Source organism: Propithecus coquereli, unplaced genomic scaffold (genome assembly GCF_000956105.1).
Source record: "Propithecus coquereli isolate 6110/MARCELLA unplaced genomic scaffold, Pcoq_1.0 Scaffold206, whole genome shotgun sequence".
NCBI classification, from domain to species: Eukaryota; Metazoa; Chordata; class Mammalia; order Primates; family Indriidae; genus Propithecus; species Propithecus coquereli.
Genome location: NW_012145634.1, coordinates 1,253,997 through 1,277,655, shown reverse-complemented (window position 1 = coordinate 1,277,655; position 23,659 = coordinate 1,253,997). Strand labels below are relative to the sequence as shown.

The 23,659-nt window shown below is 43.9% G+C and overlaps 1 protein-coding gene across 4 annotated transcripts in view; it reads left to right on the top strand.

Moving 5' to 3' along the window:
• Positions 1–23,659, top strand: part of NF2 (neurofibromin 2 (merlin)) — an 80,461-nt gene that overhangs the window by 38,193 nt on the left and 18,609 nt on the right. For 3 of the 4 annotated variants that reach the window (XM_012644158.1, XM_012644159.1, XM_012644160.1), the window contains exons 5-13: positions 4,330–4,398; positions 5,258–5,340; positions 7,493–7,568; positions 10,935–11,069; positions 14,501–14,575; positions 16,310–16,423; positions 18,882–19,004; positions 19,743–19,960; positions 21,274–21,379. In XM_012644158.1, coding sequence (XP_012499612.1) covers positions 4,330–4,398; positions 5,258–5,340; positions 7,493–7,568; positions 10,935–11,069; positions 14,501–14,575; positions 16,310–16,423; positions 18,882–19,004; positions 19,743–19,960; positions 21,274–21,379 — 999 coding nt within the window. The remainder of the gene's footprint in view (positions 1–4,329; positions 4,399–5,257; positions 5,341–7,492; positions 7,569–10,934; positions 11,070–14,500; positions 14,576–16,309; positions 16,424–18,881; positions 19,005–19,742; positions 19,961–21,273; positions 21,380–23,659) is intronic. The other variant, XM_012644161.1, reaches the window with a different exon arrangement.

Sequence of the window (23,659 nt, the reverse complement as noted above, 5' to 3'; positions counted from 1 at the left end):
GCACTTTATAGAAGCAAAAGGAGAATGGTCAGTAAATACAAACAGATGTTCGATCTCACTAGTAATCAGGAAAAAGAAAAATGAAAGCAACAGTAAGGTAACATTTTAAAACCATAAAATAGTCAGGGAGTACTGAATTGTTTTTTCCATTTTTTCCATTTTATTTTTTTAGAGACAGGGTCTTGCTCTGTCACCTAGTTTGGAGTGCAGTGGCATGATCATAGTTTACTGTAATCTCCAGCTCCTGGGGTCAAGGGATCTTCCCACCTTAGCTTCCTAAGTAGCTGGGATTACAGACACAGGCCACCATGCCTGGCTAATTTTTAAATTTTTTTTGTAGAGGTAGGGTCTTGATATTGCCCAGGCTAGTCTCAAACTCCTGGCCTCAAGTGATCCTCCCACCTCAGCCTCCCGAAGCGCTAAGATTGCAGACATGAGCCACCACGCCTGGCGCAGATTACTAAATTGGATAACCACATGGTTGGTGCTCATTACTTGCTGGAGAGACTGTGAGTCTGCATAAGCTCTGTAGAGTGCCGGGTGTGGGAGGGGCCGGGGGAGGTGAGGAGACACACCCCCGGCTAGTTTAGGTGGCTGTTCCAGAAGAACTCCTGCAATACATCCTTTTCACTTAAAACTATCAAAACATAGATCCACATTATTTTTTTAAACTGCTGAACTGTATTTCACAGAAAGGAGGGACTGTAGGTAATTTAAATATATCTTCATTGATAGATATTTAGGGTTTTTTTCCCCCTGTTGTTTTTCTATTGTTTAAACAGATGCAGTGAACATCCTTATATATATGCCTCTTTGGGCATATATAAACAATATTTCTCTATGATAGATACCAAGAAATGGTATAACTGGGTTGAAGGGTAAGAGCATTTAAAATTTAAGTAATGCTAAGCGAAAGAAGCCAGATACAAAAGGCTACATATTTTATGATTCCATTTACCTGTGTATGAAATGTCCAGAATAGGCAAATCCATAGATTTGGTCGTTGCCAGGAGGTGGGGAAAGGAAGAAATTAGGAGTGACTGCTAGGGGGTACAGGATTTCTTTTTGGGGTGATGCAAGTGTTCTAGAATTTGATAGTGGTCATGGTTGCACAGTATTCTGAATATACTAAACACCACTGAGTTGTACACTTAAGATGGTAACTTTTACATGTGTAAATTTTATCAATTAAAAAATTTAAATAGATATGGCCAAATTGCCCTTCAAGAGTGTTGTCATAATTTAACTTCCAACAACAGTGTGTGAAAATACCTATTTTTCCACATCCTCACTAACAGTGAAAATTATCAGTCTTTTAAATTTTTGCTAATCTGATAGAAAAATAGATTTTTTGAAGTTTGTATTTCCTTCATTGCCATTGCCCATTTTTCCACTGTGTTTTTTATCTTTTTCTAATTGATTTATAGGAGCTCCATGTACAAAGAGTATCACCGTTTTGTCTGTTTTTACAGATCAGACTTGTCAATCTTTTTCTTTGTATCTTTTCAGTGATTTTTAGAATGGCTTCACCAACCATTGTTATACCTATGATCTATATTTTGTTCTGAGATTTTTATGGATTTTCATTTATAAGTTTGAATCTTCAGTCCATCTGGAATTTAGTGACTGGTGTGTGTCACTAAATTTGTAATTATCAAATCTTTATGTTTTTGTGAGACCTCGTTCAGAGCATTTGATCTAATTTCCCATATATAGACAACTTATGAATTGATTCCACAAGTCTTTTAAATGGTGAACTCCTTTCTTGGATTTAAATTCAATTGGTTTATATCGGGGTAGATCCAGGTTTTCTGGGGCCTGAAGTTTATATAATTTAGGGGATTCTCTTCGATGCAAGAATACCAGATTATGAAGGTAAAATTAGGTGCAGGCCCATGCAGGTGCAGAGATCTGAAATCCAAGCTTCCTTAGCTTCACATTAAATTCACCCCGGTTATATTATCAGAATGCATCAGTTACATAAAACGATGAGGAACAGCCATCTCTATCTCTGGAGTAGTATCTTTTATAGTCACCAACTGCCACAACTTCAGGATTTCTTTTTCTTCCTTTGTTTTTTTAAGAGGCATTTAAGAGCAGACACGGTGGCTTTAATGTTGGAAGTGGAGTTAGTCCAGTGGAGAAGTTCTTTCAGCAGGGTCTTCACCACCTCAGCATCGCTGAGATGTAATATATTTGATCAGCGGAGTAGCGAGAGCTCAGTATAATAATGGAGATTGTTAATCTTGCAAGTCTTTGGAACTTGAATTTACAACTTTAACTTTGCATATCTGCTTACTTTTGCATTAAAGTTTGGTCAGCATTATTGAGAGGTTTGCAAATACAACTAACAGTGCTTTCTTTAGCAAAGAAAACTGGGGAGGCAAACAGTGACCAGTGTTATAGATAATGCAGAGGATGACGATAATAACGATACCTGACTTTGACCATGAGTCAGACACGTGCTAAGTGCTTACCTGGATTGTCTGACTATTTATTCTCATCTCCCTCATGAGGTAGACGTTGTTATGACCTTTGCCATACAGATGGAGAAGCTGAGAGGTTTAGAGAGAGGGTGCCTTACTCAGGACTTCAGAGGGGTACTCCAGACCCCTCTTTTCAAGATCCTCTAAGGCCAGTTCTGTCACATGACAAATAAGAGAACAGACTTGGAGAGACCTAAGATCTTTTGACAGCAGGTTGTATGTGTCAAGCATAGTTTTTAAAACTATGTGGTACCATTACCTTGGAGGTTAGGGGAAAAAAAAATAATAAAAAATAAAACCGTGTGGGCATTATTTCATTTAATCCCTACAAGGGTCCTGCAAGATAAATACTGTTATTATTCCTGTTTTACAGATGAGAAAAGTGAGACACAAAAATTTCCAGGGTCACATAGCTATTATACTAAGTGTAAGACGTGGGACTGAGCCTTAAGCAGCCTGCCTCCAGAGCCAGGCTCCTATGCTCACGCCGCGGCTGCCTCCCAAGGGAGTACCGTTAAAGCTACATCTCCAAGCCTCCCAGAAGTAGAGAGAAACTAGGGTCCTTTCATTTTTTTTCAATGAAGAAATGCATAAACAGGGTTACAAAAATGTATCATATTTAAAATGTTTAAATTTGACAGATTTATTCCTTTAACACTCAAAAAATAATGCAATACAATCCTGCTACTTGAAAAATAATGAGAAGATTCAAAATAAATATTAATTCATGAGGCTTTTACAGTCGGGGTGATATGGGAAGGAGGCATGATTTAACGTTGATGATGAACACTTCCTTTCAATCCTGTGTCTGTGTTTGGTGGATGATTTCATTTGGAGAACATACCAGAAGTCTAACTCGAGGCTCTTTGGGCATGAAAGGGTGGTCAAAACATCCTGACCCAATTTAGTGGTATTAATATATAGAATCAGCACCTTGTGCCTAACCTTTCTTTGTTTTTCCAATGTTGGTGGCTAAAAGGATAAATGTTTATAGAAGATTATACTAAAGTATGGTTTCTTTTTATAAAAAGAAGAGCTACTGAATGCCAATTGATAAGAGACAGGCTTTGATTTTATATCCTACTGTATGTTTCATGGTTAGTTTCTTTTTAAATGTTCTTTAGTTTTTTATTATTTCCTGGTCAGACTTAAGTTTTCTAGAAAAGAAAGGAGTATTTTTTTTTTTAAATCAGAGAAGAAATTTCCAAGTCATTTTTCCTGGAGGAATAAATTAAAATGCAGGGCCTATGTCTGACCCTACTAGTGACTTCTCTGTAGCTTTAGGAAAATCAATTAACCTTTTACTCTTGCTCTGTCTGTACAATAGAGATGACAGTTTTGACACCAGATTTTTCCAAGGTATTTTTCAGAGCCTTGAGTGAAAGGTATTAAAAATATTGCTTGCATTATTTCCAACTCCCACTAGCAATTGGTTCCAATTATCAGCCACTTAGAAGCATTTGTAGGTAAGACTCTTATCACACATTGCTAATCGCAACTTTCACAGTTGTGTTTTGTTGTTTCAATTGAAAAGCTGATGTTTTGGAAGTGGCTGCTTTCTTTGAGGGTTAGAAAACATGACCACATTTCCATACAAATATCCTTTCTTATTAGCACATCACCCTCCCATCCTTTAAAGGATTATGCAACTCTGTTCATAGATATAATCAGATTTGTATTTTCATTCAAGGATAACAAACTAGCAAGGTTGAAATCTTGACTTGTCATCGGAATTGAATTACTCCCTGGAGCTGGGAGAGAATGAGAGTGAGTCCAGCCCTGTTCAGAATGGCAGTTGTCTCTAGAATCTAAATCGCCTGCTCTCCCTTTCTTCTCCCTCCAGTATGGTGATTACGACCCCTCTGTTCACAAGCGGGGATTTTTGGCCCAAGAGGAATTGCTTCCAAAAAGGGTAAGACACCAAATTCCCCGTTTGGGAAGACATAGCAGATATTCAGTCTAAAAGAAATCTAACTGAAGGACTTTTTTCTAAAAGAAACCTAACTGAATATCGGAAGTACGTGGCAAGAAGATTTTTTATAAATATTTTGTAATAAGTTTTGAGTAAAGAGTATGGAATCTCTGTTAAGAATATTAAAAAGCAAAGGTTGGTGGAGTCAGTTTGGCATTTCCAAGACTAGCATGGCCATAGGCCATGTTTGTCCAGCATGGTCCTTTCTTTAAAGGTGGTGGAATGTCACTGATTCCCAGGGAGGAGGGCAGAACAGTGTGTGTTGAGCTTGGGAACTGCGCTGCAGACAGCGAGGGTGGGTAGAGGCGACCAGGTGGGGGTGGGCATTGTGGTTTTTAATCCTAGGCTTCGTTCATCTTGTTCATTAGCCACAGAAGCAGGCCCGCCCTCCCTTTCACTCCTTTCAATTTTATGTCCCCACTCATCTGTCATTGGCTAATAAAGCCATGCTCCTCACCTCTTCTACCTTTACCTGTCCTTTGACTGCTTCTGTGCAGGTGAAGACCCAAGGCTAGTTAAGCCTTGCCCCTGGCAGTGGAGCTTGGCCCAGAGCAAAGACAAGAAAGAAAGGCCCCTGCCAGACGAGGGGTGCGCCTGGGTCTGAGTAATAACTCAGTTGCTTCTCCAATTGAATGGTCTTGTTTACATGCCCACCTCTGCGTGTGACTGTCTCCCTGCGTGCAGCTCTATAAAAATAGCTTTGCTGTTTTGTAAAAATGATGCAGAATTGTAAAAATGGCAAACAATACCTGAACTTACTTTGTGTGTGGGTTTTTAATTTTGCTCTGTTTTTTGGTAGGTAATAAATCTGTATCAAATGACTCCGGAAATGTGGGAGGAGAGAATTACTGCCTGGTACGCTGAACACCGAGGCCGAGCCAGGTGAAGCCCCTTCTTCATTGGTTTACCTTTCTTTGTGGGCTTTTTTTTTTTTCTTTAAAGAACTGTAAAACTGGGACATGCTTGTTAAACAAAATGCAACACCGAAATATAGAAAAGAGAAAGAGAGAGCTGGGGGTAATGTCAGTCTTAGTTCTGTGTGTGCCCTTTTTCCAGTACGGGCGGCATAAAGTGGGTGTGCGTACTGCCTGTCGGGATGTGCAAACCTGGTATACTCATTGGTAATTCAGTTTAATTTTGAGAATCCTATTGTGTGGATATCCCGTTGCTTTTGCGGCCATCTGCCTATTGTTGGCATTTGGAGTATCTAGGCTTTTCACTTTTAGAGAAGCTTCTGCAGGGCACAGTCTTCTATCGTTATACAAGTATATGAGAGGTTCTGAGGACAGATTCCTTAGAAGGAGAGCTGCTGGGTCAAAGGATGCCAGCATTTTGCGTTTCGACAGGCGCCACCACATGGTTCTCCCAAAAGGCTGTGCCATTTGCCCTCGTCCATCAGCAGTGTCCTGAGAGTGTCTCCCCTTCCCCATTCTGTTCCCAACACTTGTTTTTATCAATCTAATTTTTCTCATCTAAAAGGTGAAAAATTGTATCTTATGTTCTAGTTGGCATTCCCCTGATCACTTCAGGAATTGATCATCTTTCTTTAGCCTTTCAAAATGTTTTCTTTTCTTCAAATCAGCTTCCTATCGCATGCTTTTTTTTTTTTTTTTTTAACTTTTAGAGAAGTGTAGCATATGTAATGAAAGGTGGACAGACCATGAGTACACTGCTCCATCAGTGGTCACAAAGTGAGAACACTGTGTAACACCAGGGGAGGAAATAGCATAACCAGTCTCCTGATTTTTCTTTTTTTTTTTTTGAGACAGGGTCTTGCTCTGTCACCCAGGCTGGAGTGCAGTGCTGTGATCATAGCTCACTGCAGCCTCCAACTCCTGGGCCAAGCGATCCCTCTTGCCCCAACCTCCCGAGTACCTGGGACTACAGGTACATGTCACTATGCCTGGCAATTTTTCTATTTTTTGTAAAGACAAGGTCTCAGTATGTTGCCCAGGTTGGAACAGTCTCCTGATTTCTAACTCCATAGGTTAATGTTGCCCATTTAAAACTTTGGATAAATGCAGTCGGTTTCTATTTTTGTGCCTCACTTCTTTTACTCGGCACCTTATTGCAAGATTTGGGTTTGTGGCATGTGGCATTAGTTTTTTCACTTTCATTGCTGTGTAGAATCCCACCGTATCAATATCCATTCTATTATTGATGGACATGTGGGTTGTCGGGTTGTCTCCTGGTTTTTGCCCTCTCAATTATATCAAACAATTTCTCAAAGTAATTATAGAATTTACATCATCAGCATGTGTGATTTCTGGTTTCTCCACCTGCTTGCCAACACTTGGCATTCTTTCAGGCTGGATTTTTAAAAATTCACTTGAGAGCATTTTGAGATTGAGGAGAGATGGAAGAGGACAAGGACATAGGGAGGCTTGAGTTAAAATATTTCAATACTGTATCTATTTGGGAGTTTTCTGCAAGTCATTGCTGTTCAAGAGCTTTAAATTTGACTTATAACTTAGAAGTACGTGATCTGGCTTGATTTTTATAACTCAGATGTAGCTCTTGCCCCAACCTCCAACAATATCCAAAAAATAAAATCAGGAAAAGTAGCTGACAAGCTACAAGCTGACAAGCTGACAAGCTTGCAGAGAGAGTTGTTTCATTACCAAAACTTTCTAAGTAAAGAAAGTACACAACGATAAAGCAAGGACTTAAATAAAATTTGAACATCTAAATCCCTTTGAGGGTCGAAGATAACATACCGTTTGCTCTTCTTGAATTACTTGAGACAAGTGTCAGTGTTTACTAAAAGCCAAATGGGAAATTGAAATCAAGAGATATCATAATGAATCTGTTCTCATATTCTCATTTTACGGGAATGGGAAATTCTGCTTGACCTCGATGTGTTTAATAGACTTGGGGTTGGATGGGGCTTTGCTGATACCTGCCCTGGCTCGTGTCTTCTACCGACGGCGTGGCTCCCGAGGAATGACAGGGTCGGAACATTCTGCTTGCCCTGTTCCCGCCCTCCACCAAACTCACTCAGCTCCAGTGACAGTGTCTTCCATTCTCCTCACAGGGACGAAGCTGAAATGGAATATTTGAAGATAGCTCAGGACCTGGAAATGTATGGCGTGAACTACTTTGCAATCCGGGTGTGTTGAAGCCTCTCCTAGTTCCTTTTGTAGTAAACAGAGACCGAATCAGGGCCAGACTGCTAAAATGGGTTACTTCTTCATTCCAGGGTGGTAGAATCTTTTATGGTTCACTGGGTAAAGAAGAAAAGAGAAAGGGGAGAGAGGCCTTAGAGCCTGATTTTCTATTTTTGGATTTCAGTTAGGTCATAGGTAATTAAGTGTCAATTGAGCCTTGGGGACCTTGGGCCTGGTTTTGCTCTCAGCAGAAACTTGTTTGAATGCCCCGAGTGTAAGATTTGATTATTTTTGGCTCTGTGAGATCTCCGCCCACAGGGAGCACCTGTAAATACTTTCTTTCCCCCCTAGGCACAGAATAGTAAAGCTGCTTTTATAGATTACTGATTTGTTTGGGCAGGGACTCTTGTTCTCACTATGAGGCTAATTGGTTTTCTATTCAGACCATTAATAGTCTGCTATCCTCTGGGAACCCACTGTTTCTGCAGGGAGAAGCCTTTGTGTTCAGCCCAGATCCCAGCCTTTAGAATGTCTTTCTCCTGTGAGTTGGTTGCTAGCTGCAATGTATGGGGAGCTTCTTCCAAAAGAATACATGCACTTTGCTAAAGCACGTCACCATTGGCTCCAAACCACAGTTGTGTAGAGGTTAAAAGTCAGCCATGGCAGTCCACCTTTATTATCCTAATTACACTTTGCTTTCATTTTTTGGGTTCCTACAACTTTTGTATTAAATTTCGGTAAATTGAAACACATTCTAAATATTCTAGGATAGATTTCTATCTGATTATTCATTTCCTAAATATAGATTTTTTTATGGATTACTCTGCATAAAAAATAAGGCACACTGAAGTGTTATGTTATTTCTTATAGTAAATGAGTGCCTCAGAGATGTTCCATAATGATGCTGATGGTTGTTTTCTAAAGTTTTACTGGTTTGTATTTGCTAATTGTTTGGTTTCTTTTTTTTTCTTTTTTTTTTTTTTGGTTTGGTTTTTTTTTTGAGACAGAGTCTTTGTTGCCTGGGCGCCAGTGCCGTGGCCTCAGCCTAGCTCACAGCAACCTTAAACTCCTGGGCTCAAGCAATCCTACTGTCTCAACCTCTGGAGTAGCTGGGACTACAGGCATGTGCCACCATGCCCAGCTAATTTTTTTTCTATATATATTTTTAGCTGTCCAATTAATTTCTTTCTATTTTTGGTAGAGACGGGATCTCGCTCTTGCTCAGGCTGGTCTCGAACTCCTGAGCTCAGAACGATCCGCCCGCCTCGGCCTCCCGGAGTGCTAGGATTACAGGCATGAGCCACTGTGCTGGGCCTTGGTTTGGTTTCTTTAAGGTCAGAGTAATTTAACAAATTTGTGTGTTTTTGTCAACTCCTTTTGCCCCAATCTTGGCCACCTAGATTCTAGAAAACTAGAGTTTTATAATTCTCAAAAAAGTTTCTTTTTTTCCTTCTTTCTTTTTTTTTTGAGAGAAACAGAGTGTCTCTGTGTTACCCAGGCTCACCTCGAATTCCTGGGCTCAGACAATCCTCCCACCTTAGCCTCCCGAGTAGCTGAGGTGTGCTACTGCACCCAGCTAAAAAAGTTTCTTATTAGGGAGTATTTCTATGTCAGTTAGACTACCATATGCTGTTTTTTGTGTGTGTTTCTTATATTGAGGAGTAGATAAAGCTAAAGGCTATTTTAGTGTCTTTTATATTAAATTTCCTGAAATTCCACAATTAAAGGAAAATATGTGCTTAAAACAATTTAAAAGGGGCTGCTTGAGTCCTCACCTCTCTGTTTAGTCTCTAGAAGTGTTGGAGTCTGTTTTTCCCAGGCCGGACTCGAACTCCTGATGGACCTGTTTGTGCAGCCTGAAAGGAAACAGGTTTTGTTTGAAACAGACTCGGCATGAGTGTGGTCGCATTAGACATTAGGTCCAGCTTTTTTTTTTTTTGCTTTTTTTTTTTAAGAGACAGGGTCTCACTCTGTCACCCAGGTAAGAGTACAGTGATGTGATCATAGCTCACTGCAGCCTCCCACTCCTGGGCTCAAGGAATCCTCCTGCCTCAGCCTCCCCAGTAGCTGGGACTGCAGCCGCACACCACCATGCCCAGCTTTCTTTCTTTTTTTAAAATTTAGATAGTCAGAAACATAATGAAATATCTCATTTTCCAAAATGTACTGCAAATTTAAAAGTACAAAGCATCACTTCTGTTAATGCAGTAGTTTTAAAAGCTTTGCTGACAAGCAGAAGAATCTCTCACGGTTTGGTGGTAGTGCCTGACTTCAGGGTGTCAGGAGTGAAAAGATTTATGTTGGAGCACTCACTTCTCCGTCTGATGCCTGCTGTTAGATTGGTACCTCGCATCACAGTCCGAGAATCTTCTCAATTTGCAGATCTGTTTTCCTGACCTTGAGCCTTAGTTCAATTTCCTTGTTGTCAGCAAGGGTCAGGTGCTGTAGGGTCCTTGTGTGGGGAGTTTTCTTCCATCTCCAAACAACTGCCAGACCACAGCGCTGGCGGACAGACCCGCACATACGACCATCAGGTCCTTAGCTAGGTCGGTGAGGTGGGGGCCGAGGGCTCTGTGACTGCTGATCAGGGCCACAGTCAGGCATAGCATACATACAGTCAATTAATTTTTTACACAGCTTTATTGAGGAGTAATTCATAATAATTTCTTCTGATATGCTTTTCATAACATTTAATTATTAAAAATTTAAAAACATAGGAAAGTTGAAAGAATTTTTCTGTGAATATCCGTATGTACTCACTACCTAGATTTTACAGTTAACATTTTATTATACTTACTTTATCACATAAGACTACATTTTGTCATTAAATGAGACCATTCAGTTCCAGCACTTAAAATTTTCTTTCTAGTAGTCCAACAACTGTTTCTTTTAACATAAATGTTTAAATGTTGGGCCAGGCACGGTGGCTCATGCCTGTAATCCTAACACTCTGGGAGGCCAAGGCAGGAGGATCGCTTGAGCTCAGGAGTTCGAGACCAGCCTGAGCAAGAGTGAGACCCTGTCTCTAAAAAAAAAATAACTAGGATTTTAATTCTACACCTATGATAACCTGGTTATTTAACTAGAGGTAACAACACTTAGATACTGTTCATTTAGCCATCAAGCTAGTGACAGAAGCCCCCAGTGATCCTTCTGGGGGACCCATGTGTCACAGGAATGGTACAATTTTGCCTCTGCCTGCCCCAATTCAGAAAGCTGGAAGCCTCCTGGGTTACAAGACAGTTGTGACTGTTGGGATCTGTTGCAACTTGTCATATGTAAGGGTGTATGCCAGGTTTTTTGAAAGGTTGAATAAAATCTCAAGCCTCAGCTGGAGCTTACAGCGGCTATTCTTTATTGGATCCACAGAATAAAAAGGGCACAGAGCTGCTGCTTGGAGTGGATGCTCTGGGGCTTCACATCTATGACCCTGAGAACAGGCTGACCCCCAAGATCTCCTTCCCGTGGAATGAAATCCGAAACATCTCATACAGTGACAAGGAGGTAGGACATGTCTGCGCTGCAGATGCCACCAGTGGCCCCGTGGTCCAACAAAAGATCTCTCCCCATGTCCCCTCCTTGCTGGAGCTTCCCCAGCCAGGCCATCTCCTTGCTATCAATAAAATCCTTTAATTCCCAGGCTTTAGGATTTGGGTTGTTGATTTTTAAAGTATTTACAGAAGAATATTGGCATCCTTTTGTCAAAGGGGGTCACTAAACCCCACTGCTCACTAGTAAGAGACTGGGAAGCTCAACTTGTCAGAGCTAAACCCCAAAGGAGAGTAAACAAACAAAAAAAGTAACATTTCCTTGTTACTTGGCTTTCTATTTCTGGTGATAAATTCTCTCTGTTTTTCTTTTCTTTTCCTTTCCTTCTTTTCCTTTCTTTTCTTTTTTTGAGACGAGGTTTCACTATGTTGCCTAGGCTGGGTTTCAACTCCTGGGCCCAAGCGATCCTCCTGCCTCAGCCTCCCAAGTAGCTGGGACTGTAGACATGCACCACAGCACCTGACTTAAATTCTCTTTGTATTTTAAGTGTGGTCTATATTGAGCCTTCTTCCTGTGTCTAGTGCTTGATACATGTGGTAGAGAAATATATATATATATAAATTATATATAAATTTATATATTTATATATGTGTGTGTATATATGTATACACATACACATACGCACATATATACATATATATTTTTGTGTGTATGTATCTCTCAGCAATGATGTAAGTAAGGATATTAGGTTAATATGCTTACAAGAATTTGAGAATAATTAAGTTTGAATAACTTGGACACCTCTTTTTTTTTAAAGCAGCCTGCTGGGTGGCTATTCCAACAGGTTGGGGAGCCGAGCCCTGGCCAGAAGCCAGGCACATGTGCTTCCAGATGGACACTCTTAAAATTCAAATATTTCTATATAGGATGGCGACTTTTCCCAAATGCCGTAATCCTGTGTTTATTCATTCATCCATCCATTCATTCTTCATTGATTTTAAGGGAGTTATTGAGTATCTGCTTTGTGCTAGGTTTCATAGGGAAAAAAAGATGTAGAAAATCTAGTCTCAGCCTTATGGAAGTTATAGACAAGTAGCGACTCAACTGTTATAATAAATAAGTACAGTGGAAGGGACTGATGATGAAGACGACAATGATATAATCTTCCACTTACAAGCGCTTTCACCCTGACCCTCTGATTTAATCCTTACGAAAACACTGCTGTAGAGGCAGTGTCGTTGTGATCTCTTGTCACAATCTGTGTCACGCTGGGAAGCAGAGATGCAGAGGGTTCAAGTGACCTGTGTCTGACAAGTGGAGTGGCAGAGGCTGGCAGGCGGGGTCACTGATGACACATCTCCTGCTTTTCAGAGAGGCCCAAAGGCTGAGCCCTGAGAGAACAGGGGCGCTGGGCAGAGGGAGGCTCCACTCAGTGACCTGCTGGTGTCCGCACAGCCAGGACACGGAGTGGGGAGTACAGGTGATGGCTCGTGGTGCTGCCTGCAGAGCCCCGACCTCTGGGCAATTTCCTTTTTCTCTTTCTAGCAACTCGAGGAAAGGACACCAGGTCCCTGGTTTCCAGTGCGTGATTGGGACCTACTCAGCCATGCTTGTTGAGAAAGAGCAAGCCTCTTAACTCAAAACATTCTGACTTTGAAGTTTTTGTATGTAGTCAGCCAGGGAGATGAGCATTTAAGTATTTCTTTTTTAAAGTCCCTAAATTGAGTGCTCCACAGGACTTAAAGCAGTAGGTACCCCACAGTGTGGTAGTTTTTCATCTCCCACTTTCATAAAGTCTGTTTACTGCACATCCATGCATTTGTACCATAAAGGCTCTCCAAACACTCATTCTTCAAAGAATCCCAGGATTAAAGTCACCCCTAGTATGGCCTGACACAATAAACTGTAATATACCCTCTCGGGGGGCAAGGTACCGTCAGGTTCCACCATGTCAGTAAATTCATGCAGTAAGAGGTCCCCAAGCTGGCTTGACATAATGGGAAATAGTCTTGGTAGTTATGTGTGACAGCCGTGCTGTCAAAACAGAAATGTTAGTTTATTTTAAATGATCTGTTGATTCTTTGTGTACGCCCTGGCGTGGCACAGAGCCTGTGGTTTCCCCACTACTTGTGGTTTCCCACTGACAGCTCCAGGGTTTGACAGCAAGGCCAAAAATGAGCTCAAGAAATTCACAAATAGCAGCCTACACAAGAGCAGTATTGCTTCTAAGTTAACTTGGCCAAAAGCTTAACAAAGGATCATTTTCTGTTCTCAGTGTGCTAATTCCTTGTTGGACAATATAATGTGTGAAAGAAATACCGAAGAATATATCTTCCCAAACGTATTTATCTGCTTAGCTATTCTTTCTTGGGATTGAATATCCATTTTGTAAGTGCATCTTGGAAGTTAGGATCTGTCTGGTCTCATCAGGAGTGGTTGAGAGCAGCAGTTGCCTTGTTCCTGACATGCTTTCCTGCCAGTGGTCTGACCCTGTGTTCTCCGACTAAGCCACTGCCCTGTCATTATCATCCATCTTTCTCTCCACTTGACTTCAGGAACTATGTTTTTCTACTCCAGTCCATTTTCCTTCACATTTGATTCCTTCTATTAACAACTTTTACCAAATTATTCCCGTGTTCAGAAACCTAGTGGCTTCCCGTGTCCTGTCACATCCAATCTAAACTCCTCTGACTATCTCTTCCAAGATCAGATGAGATCAAGCGCATTCAGGGTGGTGTGGCCGCAGACATCTGACTGTCTCTCATTCCTCACCAGCGCTCCCCAGGCCTACCCTTCCTCCTTCCCAGGCTAAGCCCATTGCTCATCTCAGTCACACATGCACAGAGCCAGTGCTCATTTCCCCATAGCTTCCTTGTTTCTGTAGCTGCCCTGCCAGCATGGCCCTCCACCCTGCCTCGTAGCTGCTCTGTCATGTTCTTCTAAGACCAGCTTCAGCCCCTTTCTGCTTATGGTGGATCTGCTCTGAATCCCTAGACAGTTGTGATTTGTACCACCCAATGAATCCCTAATATATTATGTGATTTCTTGAGTAATTGGCTGTTGCTAGTCTAGTTCCAAGTGGATGCTGAGCTTCATGAAGGCAGGGGCCATGCCTTAGACTGCAGTAGCCCTCCCGGTGTTGGCCTTGAGGACAGGCCCTTCAAGGATTCTAATTTCATGTTGCCAGGGATCCCTCCCTCGTGCCCACACCTATGATGGTGCAGAGGATACACCGTTAGGATCCCAAGCTCCCGCATTCCCAGACCCGGCACCCTTGGTGCTCCTAATTCACTGAGGTTTAGTGCCTGGGCACCAGGAAGCCAGGACCAGGCATAGCCTCGTGCTGGACTGGGGACAGTGTAGATGCTGCTTTTGTGGAATATCCCACTTGGTGGTAACATTTTCAGGCTGTCAGGCTGAAACTCTGTTCTGCTTCCTTCTTGCAGTTCACTATTAAACCACTGGATAAGAAAATTGATGTCTTCAAATTTAACTCCTCCAAGCTTCGTGTTAATAAGCTGGTAAGTTGAGATCCTGGTTTTCATGACTGATAACCGTAGCTTTTCTGAGAAATCAAATGCTGCTTTTTAGAGACTATCAGGCGATACCTTGTGAAGTGCAAAATGAGAGCTCACTTGGTACACACTTTTCTCTTTAGCTTAACCTGGAGAGTCAAACCTAAATTTTATGATGAGGAAGTTTTAAAAATGATTTCTATTGAAGTACTTCATATATATAAAAGGATAAGTGTAATGTATATGTAAGGTATAAGGAATCACACAAATGAGCAGCTGTGAACCCACAACCCAGCTTTAAGAAACAGCGCCTCTCCACACTGCCAAGACCCCGCGTGCTAACACCGTGCTCGTCTCTCCTTCCCCCTCCCCAAGCGCGATCCCTGTTCTGAGCTGCGTGCTCATCATCCCCTTGCTTTTTATCACAAGTTTATTTCCTATGTGGCAAAATAAGTATACTTTTAAGTTTTACATGTTTATGAAATTTAATTGCTATCAACCATATATGTTCTTTTGTCACTTGCCTTTTTTACACATTATTTTTTTGAGATTTATCTGTGTCGATGCTTAAAGATGTAGTCTGTTCACTTTTACCTCTTTATGGTACTTTATTATATAGAGACATATATATTTCTCATTCTCCTATTTAATGGATAATTAAATGCTTTCTGCTTCTGTCGTTTTAACAGGCTGTTGTGAAAAGTGTTGTATCTGTCCCTGGTGCTCATGGCCAATAGCTTCTCTAGTCTAGAGTACATACATAGGAGATGAAGTACAGGGCTTAGTGTATGCTCATAGACAACATTTTGTCACATTGTTTTCCAAAGAGGGTGAATCGGTTTACAGGTCCAACAGTAGTGGGTGACAGTTCCTTTTGCTCTATGTCTTTAACACTTGTATTCTCTGCCTTTTGAAATTTTTGCCAATCTTGTGCATATAAAATGGTATTTCAGGGTCGTGTTAATTTGCATTTTTATAATCACTAATGAGGTTGAGCATCTTATGTTTATTGGCCAATCTTATTTTCTCTTCTATTAATTTTTTTTTATGTCTTTTGGTGATTTTTCTTTTGGGTCATTTGCTTTCTTTATTGGTTATATCTTCGCCAAATTTGTGTCTTGTATTTCCTCTTTTTTTTAATAATATCTTGACAATAAATTTTTTAATTTTACTGTAGACAGATATATCAATCTTTTCCTTAATCATCTGTACTTTTTTGTATCTTATTTGACATCTTTCCTTATACTATAATAAAGATATTCTTCTATATTCTCTTCTAAAAGTTTCAGGGCTTGATCTTTGCATTTCAGTCTTTAATCCTTCTGGAGTCAAGTTTTGTGTGTGGTGTGAGGGAGGGATCCAATTTATTTTTTTCCATGTGAATAACCTGTTGTCCCAGCCCAACTTACTGAACCAGCTTTCCTGTCCTCTCTGATCTGCAGAGCCACATGTAGGCTGAGGAGAGTGAGGTGCATCTGGAAGACATGATAAAGCGTCCTCTAGACATCCCTTCCCTTGTGATTTTTACTTCTTGGTATATCGAAGGCAATCTAATTTTGCATGTCTCCAGAGCTGAGAGCACTAGAGCCTTAACAGGGCTTTGGTATTTCACTCCACTCTTTCCCCTTCAGGCTTACTGCTACCTGCAAGAGCCCAAGATACCACAGTGCTGGTGGGCTTATAGGCAGCAAAGTAAATTCATGGGTCTTAACGTTTCTCCTGCTTCTTCTGTGGCCACAGATTCTCCAGCTATGTATTGGGAACCACGACTTATTTATGAGGAGAAGGAAGGCTGATTCTTTGGAAGTTCAGCAGATGAAAGCCCAGGCCAGGGAGGAGAAAGCTAGAAAGCAGGTGAGCAAGATGTTGTTTTAACTGATGATGTCACTGCTTGGTCGGTCTTGGCCTGGGAGGTAAGGAGCGGCTGTGGGCTGGCAGGGGTCGTTTGGCTGTGGGCGTATCTGCTCTTACTTTATCCCTGTTGGATCTTCACCGACTGATGCCCAGCAGGTGGGATGTCAGCTTTGGAAATGAGGAATAAACTGTAATAGCATATCTCAAAGAAATATCTCTGGTTATTTTTATACTTAAGGGAAATTAAGTAAAGGATGATGGACACAGGTTTGGGACAAGGTAGCCAAGGATGCAGGCATCTTTCCATCCGTCTATATTTCTTTCTTCTTTTTTGAGTGTCTGCCTCTTTTGCCCGGCCTTCTCCTTTTCTAATTAGATGGTGATAGAATGCAAGACAGCATTTCAGTGCTCACTGCTGGAATGCTAATTAGACTCTGGCCGCACTTCCCCATTGCAGGTCAGGCCGGGCAGCATGTCGCCCGCCAGGGGCAGTGCAGGGAGTAGACTGGACGATCACATCATTGTTTCTACTCCTAGACCTTCCCTACTCACGGAAATCCACACAACTAATTTGGACCCCGCTGCTGAGAATGTTAATTGTGCTTTTGGGCAAACTACTAGATATAGTAGCAGCAGCTGCAGTCACCTACGCTCAGGACTGGCAGGCTCAAAGGTGTAATAATTAGTCTGCGTATAGCTCTGATTCGGATACATCGGAGAAGCTGGCTCTCAGCCCTGGGGTTTAGAATGAAATGCCCGGTTTGGTGCAGTGTGCTTTCAGCTCTCTGTCTCTTTGCTTTCTGAGACAGCAGGCCACACAGATGGGCTCTTGGGGATGCTTTGGGAGCAGTGGGGTGGGTTTTGTTGGACAAAGAAATGCTCCTGAGCCAGCGTAGGGTCACAGTGGCAACTTCAAGAAGAGCTCTCTTTGACCTCTTTCTCAGCAGAGCAAAGCTTAAAAGTGAGACATCTGAAAGTGTCAAGGAGCTCGTAGGGCCCTGGCAGAGACTAGCGCAGACACAGCCCAGACCTGCACTGCCTACAGAACAGCGGGGCACATCCTCGGGGCTGCCACAGGTCAGAGGGCTCCGTGGCTCACTGACCTTAGAGCTGTGTCTGAACTTAGGATGTAACGTCAGTCAACAGCTTACCTTCCAGACCGCAGTTTTCTTAGCCGTCAAGTGGGGCTAATAACACTTCTTCTCTGTCTCAGAGTAAGGGACATATCGTACCTGAAATTCTTTGTAAGTGATAAACTGCTTTGTGACTGGAAGGAAGGTCTTTCATTATTGTTGTAAAGGTCTCTGGGAAAGTACAATGCTGGGAACAGAAGGAGATTGCCTAGGCTTTTTTTTTTTAGGATAATATAGATGTAGTAATCCACCTTTTGGAAATCATAATATGATGGAAATTGGAGAACAAATTAGCCAAGCTTTTCATTGACTTGCAAGAAGAAAATTGAAGAACTTACAGGATTTTATCGCTTGTCTTTGCATTATTCTTTCAAGTTCCAATGTATTTTTTTTGGCTTAGTATTTAGAAAAAGCAGCAGTCTTAGAAATCTGCATTACTAGGGTTGGAATGAAATTGATACACGAAGTAATTAAATGTGCTTTAATTATTTAAGGCAGAAAATAGTGCAGTGGCCACTCCTGCTTTCTGAACTCAGTTCGTACCCTGGGATCACAGAGAATAGCGCTGTCCTACTCGTGTTCCCCTTATTAAGCTCGGCATGTGGTGCAATTAATGTAGTGATCCAGAAGGCGAGGGAGGCGGTGGCAGCTTTGTACTGTTGCCTTAAGGACAGGGGCTGTGTTCCCTGCCTGGCTCCCTCCTGTCACAGGCCTGGCTCAGGAGTCGTCTCCGTGTGGGGCCGTGCGAGTCTGTGCCGTGGCTGCTGCAGCTTCCGCCTGTGAAATACGATGTGTGAACTATTGATGCATCACATCGAGCCATTCCATCCTCTCCGTGGGTCAGAGGCAGCAGTGGCGCTATTGTTGATGAAATCAGAGACGTGAGAGAGGTCCGTATGGATCAACAATGCTGAGATGGCTTTCTGACCAGATGAGAAAGCTGTCTGTTTGGGGCTTCATCTCAGGGAGGAGGACCTGCACTGTGTCCCATGCGTCCCTGGGCAGATCTGCCTGAGGTTTCCCAACAACAAGGGGCATCAGCAAGGTAGCAGTTCCAGTGCCCCGTGCGCAAGCATGCCGCTTTCTGTCTAGGTCGAAACAAGTCGTGGCTTTTTGTTTGGTCTTTCATTACTAGAATTTTTTCAAGGGACACAGCTTTCAACTCTGCAACTGGTTTGGAAGGACGGGGGTGGGGGGGAGCAAGAATGACCCTGGCTACCTAAAGGCAAGGGAAGAAAAGGGTCCCCAAAAGGGAGACTCAGGAGATTGGGGCACCCTAGATCTTGAGCCCAGTGACTCAGGGAGCGCTCTGGTTCACCCTGCAGATGGAGCGGCAGCGCCTTGCTCGAGAGAAGCAGATGAGGGAGGAGGCCGAACGCACGAGGGACGAGCTGGAGAGGAGGCTGCTGCAGATGAAAGAAGAAGCGACAATGGCCAATGAAGCCCTGGTGATTTCCGAGGGGTCGGGGTCCCCGGAGGCTACCTGGAACTTAACTTGCTTTTCTGGAATTAGGTCTCCTGAGGACCATGAATTACCAACACTTGTTTTGATACACTTTATTTCAGCTTTTAACAAATTGGTGCCTTTTCTTTCTACCCATGTTGGCAGAGGCAGATTTACGTGGAGTCCTTATGCAGCCACACTCCACTTTGACCATGAGGTTACCTTCACAGCAGGGCTTCTCGACTCGGCACTGCTGACACCTGGGACCAATGGTCGTTTGTTGTGGGGGCAGTCCTCTGCATTGGTTAGCAGTGTCCTGGCCTCTGCCTGCTAGATGCCAGTAGCACCACCTCACGCTCTGTTTGTGACAATCAAAAATGTCTGTAGACATGGCCACATGTGCCTTGCGGGGGAAAAGCTGCCTCTGGTTTTGAACCCCTGATTTAAAGGGAAAGAGAAACAGAGTTTAAGTTGTTTTTCTCCCTCATAAAGCATAAGCCTTCACTGAAGTGGGCACTCAGAAAAGGCGATCTTGTTGTTCCGCCGGGTGCAGCGTGAAGGTCCCTTCTGAAAAGTTGGGGGATGTGGCTTGTCCTCTGTTGCCACAGGGTCTCTGGGGCACTCAGTGGCGGGGCCAGGGAGTCCGAGACTCTGGTTCTTGCTGCTCTGGGCGTCCGAGGACAGATCTGGGAGGGAGAGTAGCACGTGACCCCACGCCCGCTGACAGCTCTCTGTTCTCCAGATGCGGTCTGAGGAGACGGCCGACCTGCTGGCTGAAAAAGCCCAGATCACCGAGGAGGAGGCGAAGCTCCTGGCACAGAAGGCCGCGGAAGCCGAACAGGAAATGCAGCGCATCAAGGCCACAGCCATTCGGACAGAGGAGGAGAAGCGCTTGATGGAGCAGAAGGTGCTGGAAGCTGAGGTGCTGGCGCTGAAGATGGCCGAGGAGTCAGAGAGGAGGTGAGGGGTGTCCTGGGCGCTGGGCTGTTGAGAAGCCTGGCAAAGGGCCACTCGGTCCCAGCCGTGCCCTGAGGCGGATCTCCGCAGCAGCCGTCCTCTGAGCAGGGGGAGGCTCTTCCATGGCAGGGTGGTGGGGACTGGTGCTTAATCCAGGTTGGAGGCTGGAGCTATTTGAAGGGCACAGGAACCCAGTTCTCTTGCCAGGTGGACCTTTCTCGTCATGCTGGTGCCTCTGTGATAAGCCCTTGTCCCTCTGCCAGCCACGATTGTAGGAAAGCCATTGAGCACGTTCACAAACCGCTTTTAGCTAAGCAGATGTGAGGAGGCTCTTTTTGCATTAAAAAAAAAATGGTGGTTCTTTTTTATTTGGGGGGATACAGGAGAGCAGCAGTTGTTTACCTCCAAAGGGAAACTAGAGACCCCGACGCTCTCTGTGACCAGGATACCCAGCTCATGGACAGATTGAAGAATGGAACTGTTGCCCGTACTTTTAAAAGACTGTTCTAGGCTCTGGATGTTTTAGTCCTGAAACCTTTAAATAAACACTGGCACATTCCCCACAGAATTTGGCTCTGTTGATCTAGAACACTTGAATTTGGCTTTTAGCTCCCAAGGTGCATTCACTACGGTTTTCCTTGCCACTCTTTGCATGTCATTCTGGGACTTGGTTCCTTCTTGTCTGCCCTGTTTTCGGGTCCCTTTCTTTCTGTGTGTAGGTCATATTCCCTGTGAGTGATGCCTGTCGGGCCAGGTCCCTGTGCTAGGCCTCACATGCTGTGCCCGGCCCGTGTCCTGTAGCATGAGGATCTGCACCCAGACGTGGGTGCCCTCAGCGACGGGGCTCATCTTCCTGCCTGAGAAAGTTGGTGCTCAGCCTGCAAGTGTTCTACTTCGGGACTGTGAAGAAGCAGTTCTTTCATATGCTGTCCTTTGCGATCCAGTATAAGACCTTTGATCCACGTGCTCTCCTTTGCCCAGTCCACTCTCACCCAGAAATAAAGCAGAGGAAGCTTCTGGTGCCTCCCCCAGTTCTCCTCCCTCTCCACCAATGCAGAATTTCTTGTGTGGTTCCTTTCTCAACTGGTTTCCCTGCTCTTCCAGTTTAGATCTGCCAGTTGAGATGAATAATACCCAGGAATACTGTTTTGGAGGTTCTGATTTCATTTAAATGTCCCTGCCCCACTGTCCTTACTTGTGTCGTCAGGTGCTGTCCTCAGGGTAAACCCAGGTCCCTCTTCTCCAGTGGCGGGTTGGGGTCTGTTCCCCTTACCTGGCCTCTTGTGTGGAGCTGACGTCTCCTCCTTTCCTTGCAGGGCCAAGGAGGCAGATCAGCTGAAGCAGGACCTGCAGGAAGCCCGCGAGGCAGAGCGGAGAGCCAAGCAAAAGCTCCTAGAAATCGCCACTAAGCCCACGTACCCGGTGAGCCTGGGTAGGGGCCGCCAGCCTGTGGCTGCCTTAGACCTGGTGATCTTCTCTTCCCTCCCAGCTCTTCAGTTCATCTGGCGGTACCCAGGGTGACCATTCAAGCAAACGCAAGGCAGGAGAAAGGTGTAGGGAGCCTACGGTTAGGGACTGGGTAGGATACCCCCGTCTGCCATTTGGCCTGGGACTAGGTACCTCTCTGGTTGCCTGGATGACCGGCAACAGGGCCTTCTCCAGCTCTGAAATGTCTTTCTTATTGTAAGTAATGTAGTCCCAAATCATCCTCAGAGTTTGCAGTCTTGTCTCTTAACGCTGAGCCGAGTGTAATCTTCAACTATCCGCATCTACCACATGTCGTACTTACAGCTGTGGGAAGGGACTGGCTGTGCACCTCAGAGTGAATTATTGCTGTGCAAGAATCAGCTGCCAGTCTCAGTTTTAGGACAAGGAGGCAGACTCCATTAAACGGGGTCACAATATGAATGGAAGCCTCTTGCCTTCCTTTTCTCCGTGCATTCAGCTCTGCAAACTGTTTTGCACACCTGTTCTATGTCCACATAATGCCACCCAGGGGGAAGTCCCTATCCAGACAGGTAGGCAGAGTGTGCACAGGTGCCTAGAAGAGGAGGATATAGCCCAGGCTGGAGGGGCAGGAGAGGCTCAGGATGGCACTTGCCCTGACTCTTGAAGGGGGAGCAGGAACTAGCCAGGCAGGAAGGAGACCAGAGGGTGTTCTGGGCCAGGGCGCAGACACACATGTGGCTCAGACATGCACACGGCAGTTCGCACACACGGAACATTCATGCACACAGACACATATGTCCATGGCCCAGATATGCATGTGACACAGATGCACACGGGGCACAAGAGGCATACGCTTCCCAGAGTTTGAGCTGGGGGGAAACGTGAGCAGTGTGCTGTTGCCATGTCTGGTTGTCTATTACTGTGTGACAAACCACCCTAAGCCAACCGTGTGGCTCAAAACAACCATTTGTCATTACCTCTCATGGCTTGGTGGGTTGATGGGGCCAGATGTCCTCACTCAGGATCTCTCAGGTGGCTGCAGTCAGATGGAGGCTGGGACTGGAGTCCTCTGAGGGCACAGCTGAGATGTGTGTATATTTTTAAAATATACATTGGAGCAAATTTCATATACTGTTCTAACTTTGCTCTTTCCTCTGAGCAATGAATCTTGGAGGAGATCATTCATATAAGCTTTTTAATCATGTTTTTTATATGGATTGATTGTAATTTATCTAGCCAGTCCCTTATGGATGGGTGTTCAGTCTGCTTTCTTTTGCAATTTTGAACAAAATTGCACTGAACATCCTGAACACATGGATAGATTGGGAGAATAAATTCCTATGATAGAACTGTGGGGTCAAATTTTCAATTTTGATGCTCTCCAAAGAGGTCGTACCAGTTTATGCTGTCACCATTGGTGCAGATGCTAGTATTCATCTTTTCTGGAAATTTTTATGAAGTATAACATACTTACAGAGAAGCGTCCAAATTACAGCTGTATAGCTCAATGAATTTTCACAAACTGAACACAGCCATGTACCCAGCACCCAGATCAGATAATAGCACGTTCCTAGTCCCTCAGAAGCCTCCTCTCGGCACCACAGTCTGCCTTGGCCTTGTGATTGTCTCAAATATTCTGAGTCTCTGCTCTTTCCTGGACACTGTCCTAGACTCAGTTAAGGATCCAGGGATGAAAAAGAGGTAGATCCTGCCCTCAGGAAACTTGCAAACTGTAGAATGAAGACACAGCCAAAGAAGAGTCTTTCACAGGGTAGAATCACAGAAGAGCCATTACAGGACCGAGAACGCAGTGTTAAGAGAGAACAGAGAAAAGAGTTGCCATCTGGCCGAGAGGGATCTAGAAAGGATTTAGTGAGAGATCGTGGTATTTGAGAAGGTCCCTGAAAGAGGGTGGAGTGTAGGGAGAAGGAATAGTAGAGGCTAAGGGTATGGGGTGGGAAAGCAAAGTGGTCCAAGAGATAATAAACGATACCGTTCATGATTTAGTAGGACACGCCATGGGAGAAGCTGGGAAAGCAGATTGGGCCATCTTTTAGATGACCCTTTGTTCTGGGATGAAAGTCCTAAAAATAAACGTAATTCCTTCACCTCTGCTTCAAGCCCAAGGCTGTCAGTCTGCAGGTCGGGCGCCCTTTGTGTTTGAGCCCGTCTCCCACCCGCCTCCCCACAGCAAGCTGCAGACGCCCAGTGCTCTCGCCCAACACTGCCCCACCCCTGCCGTGCCCCCCACCC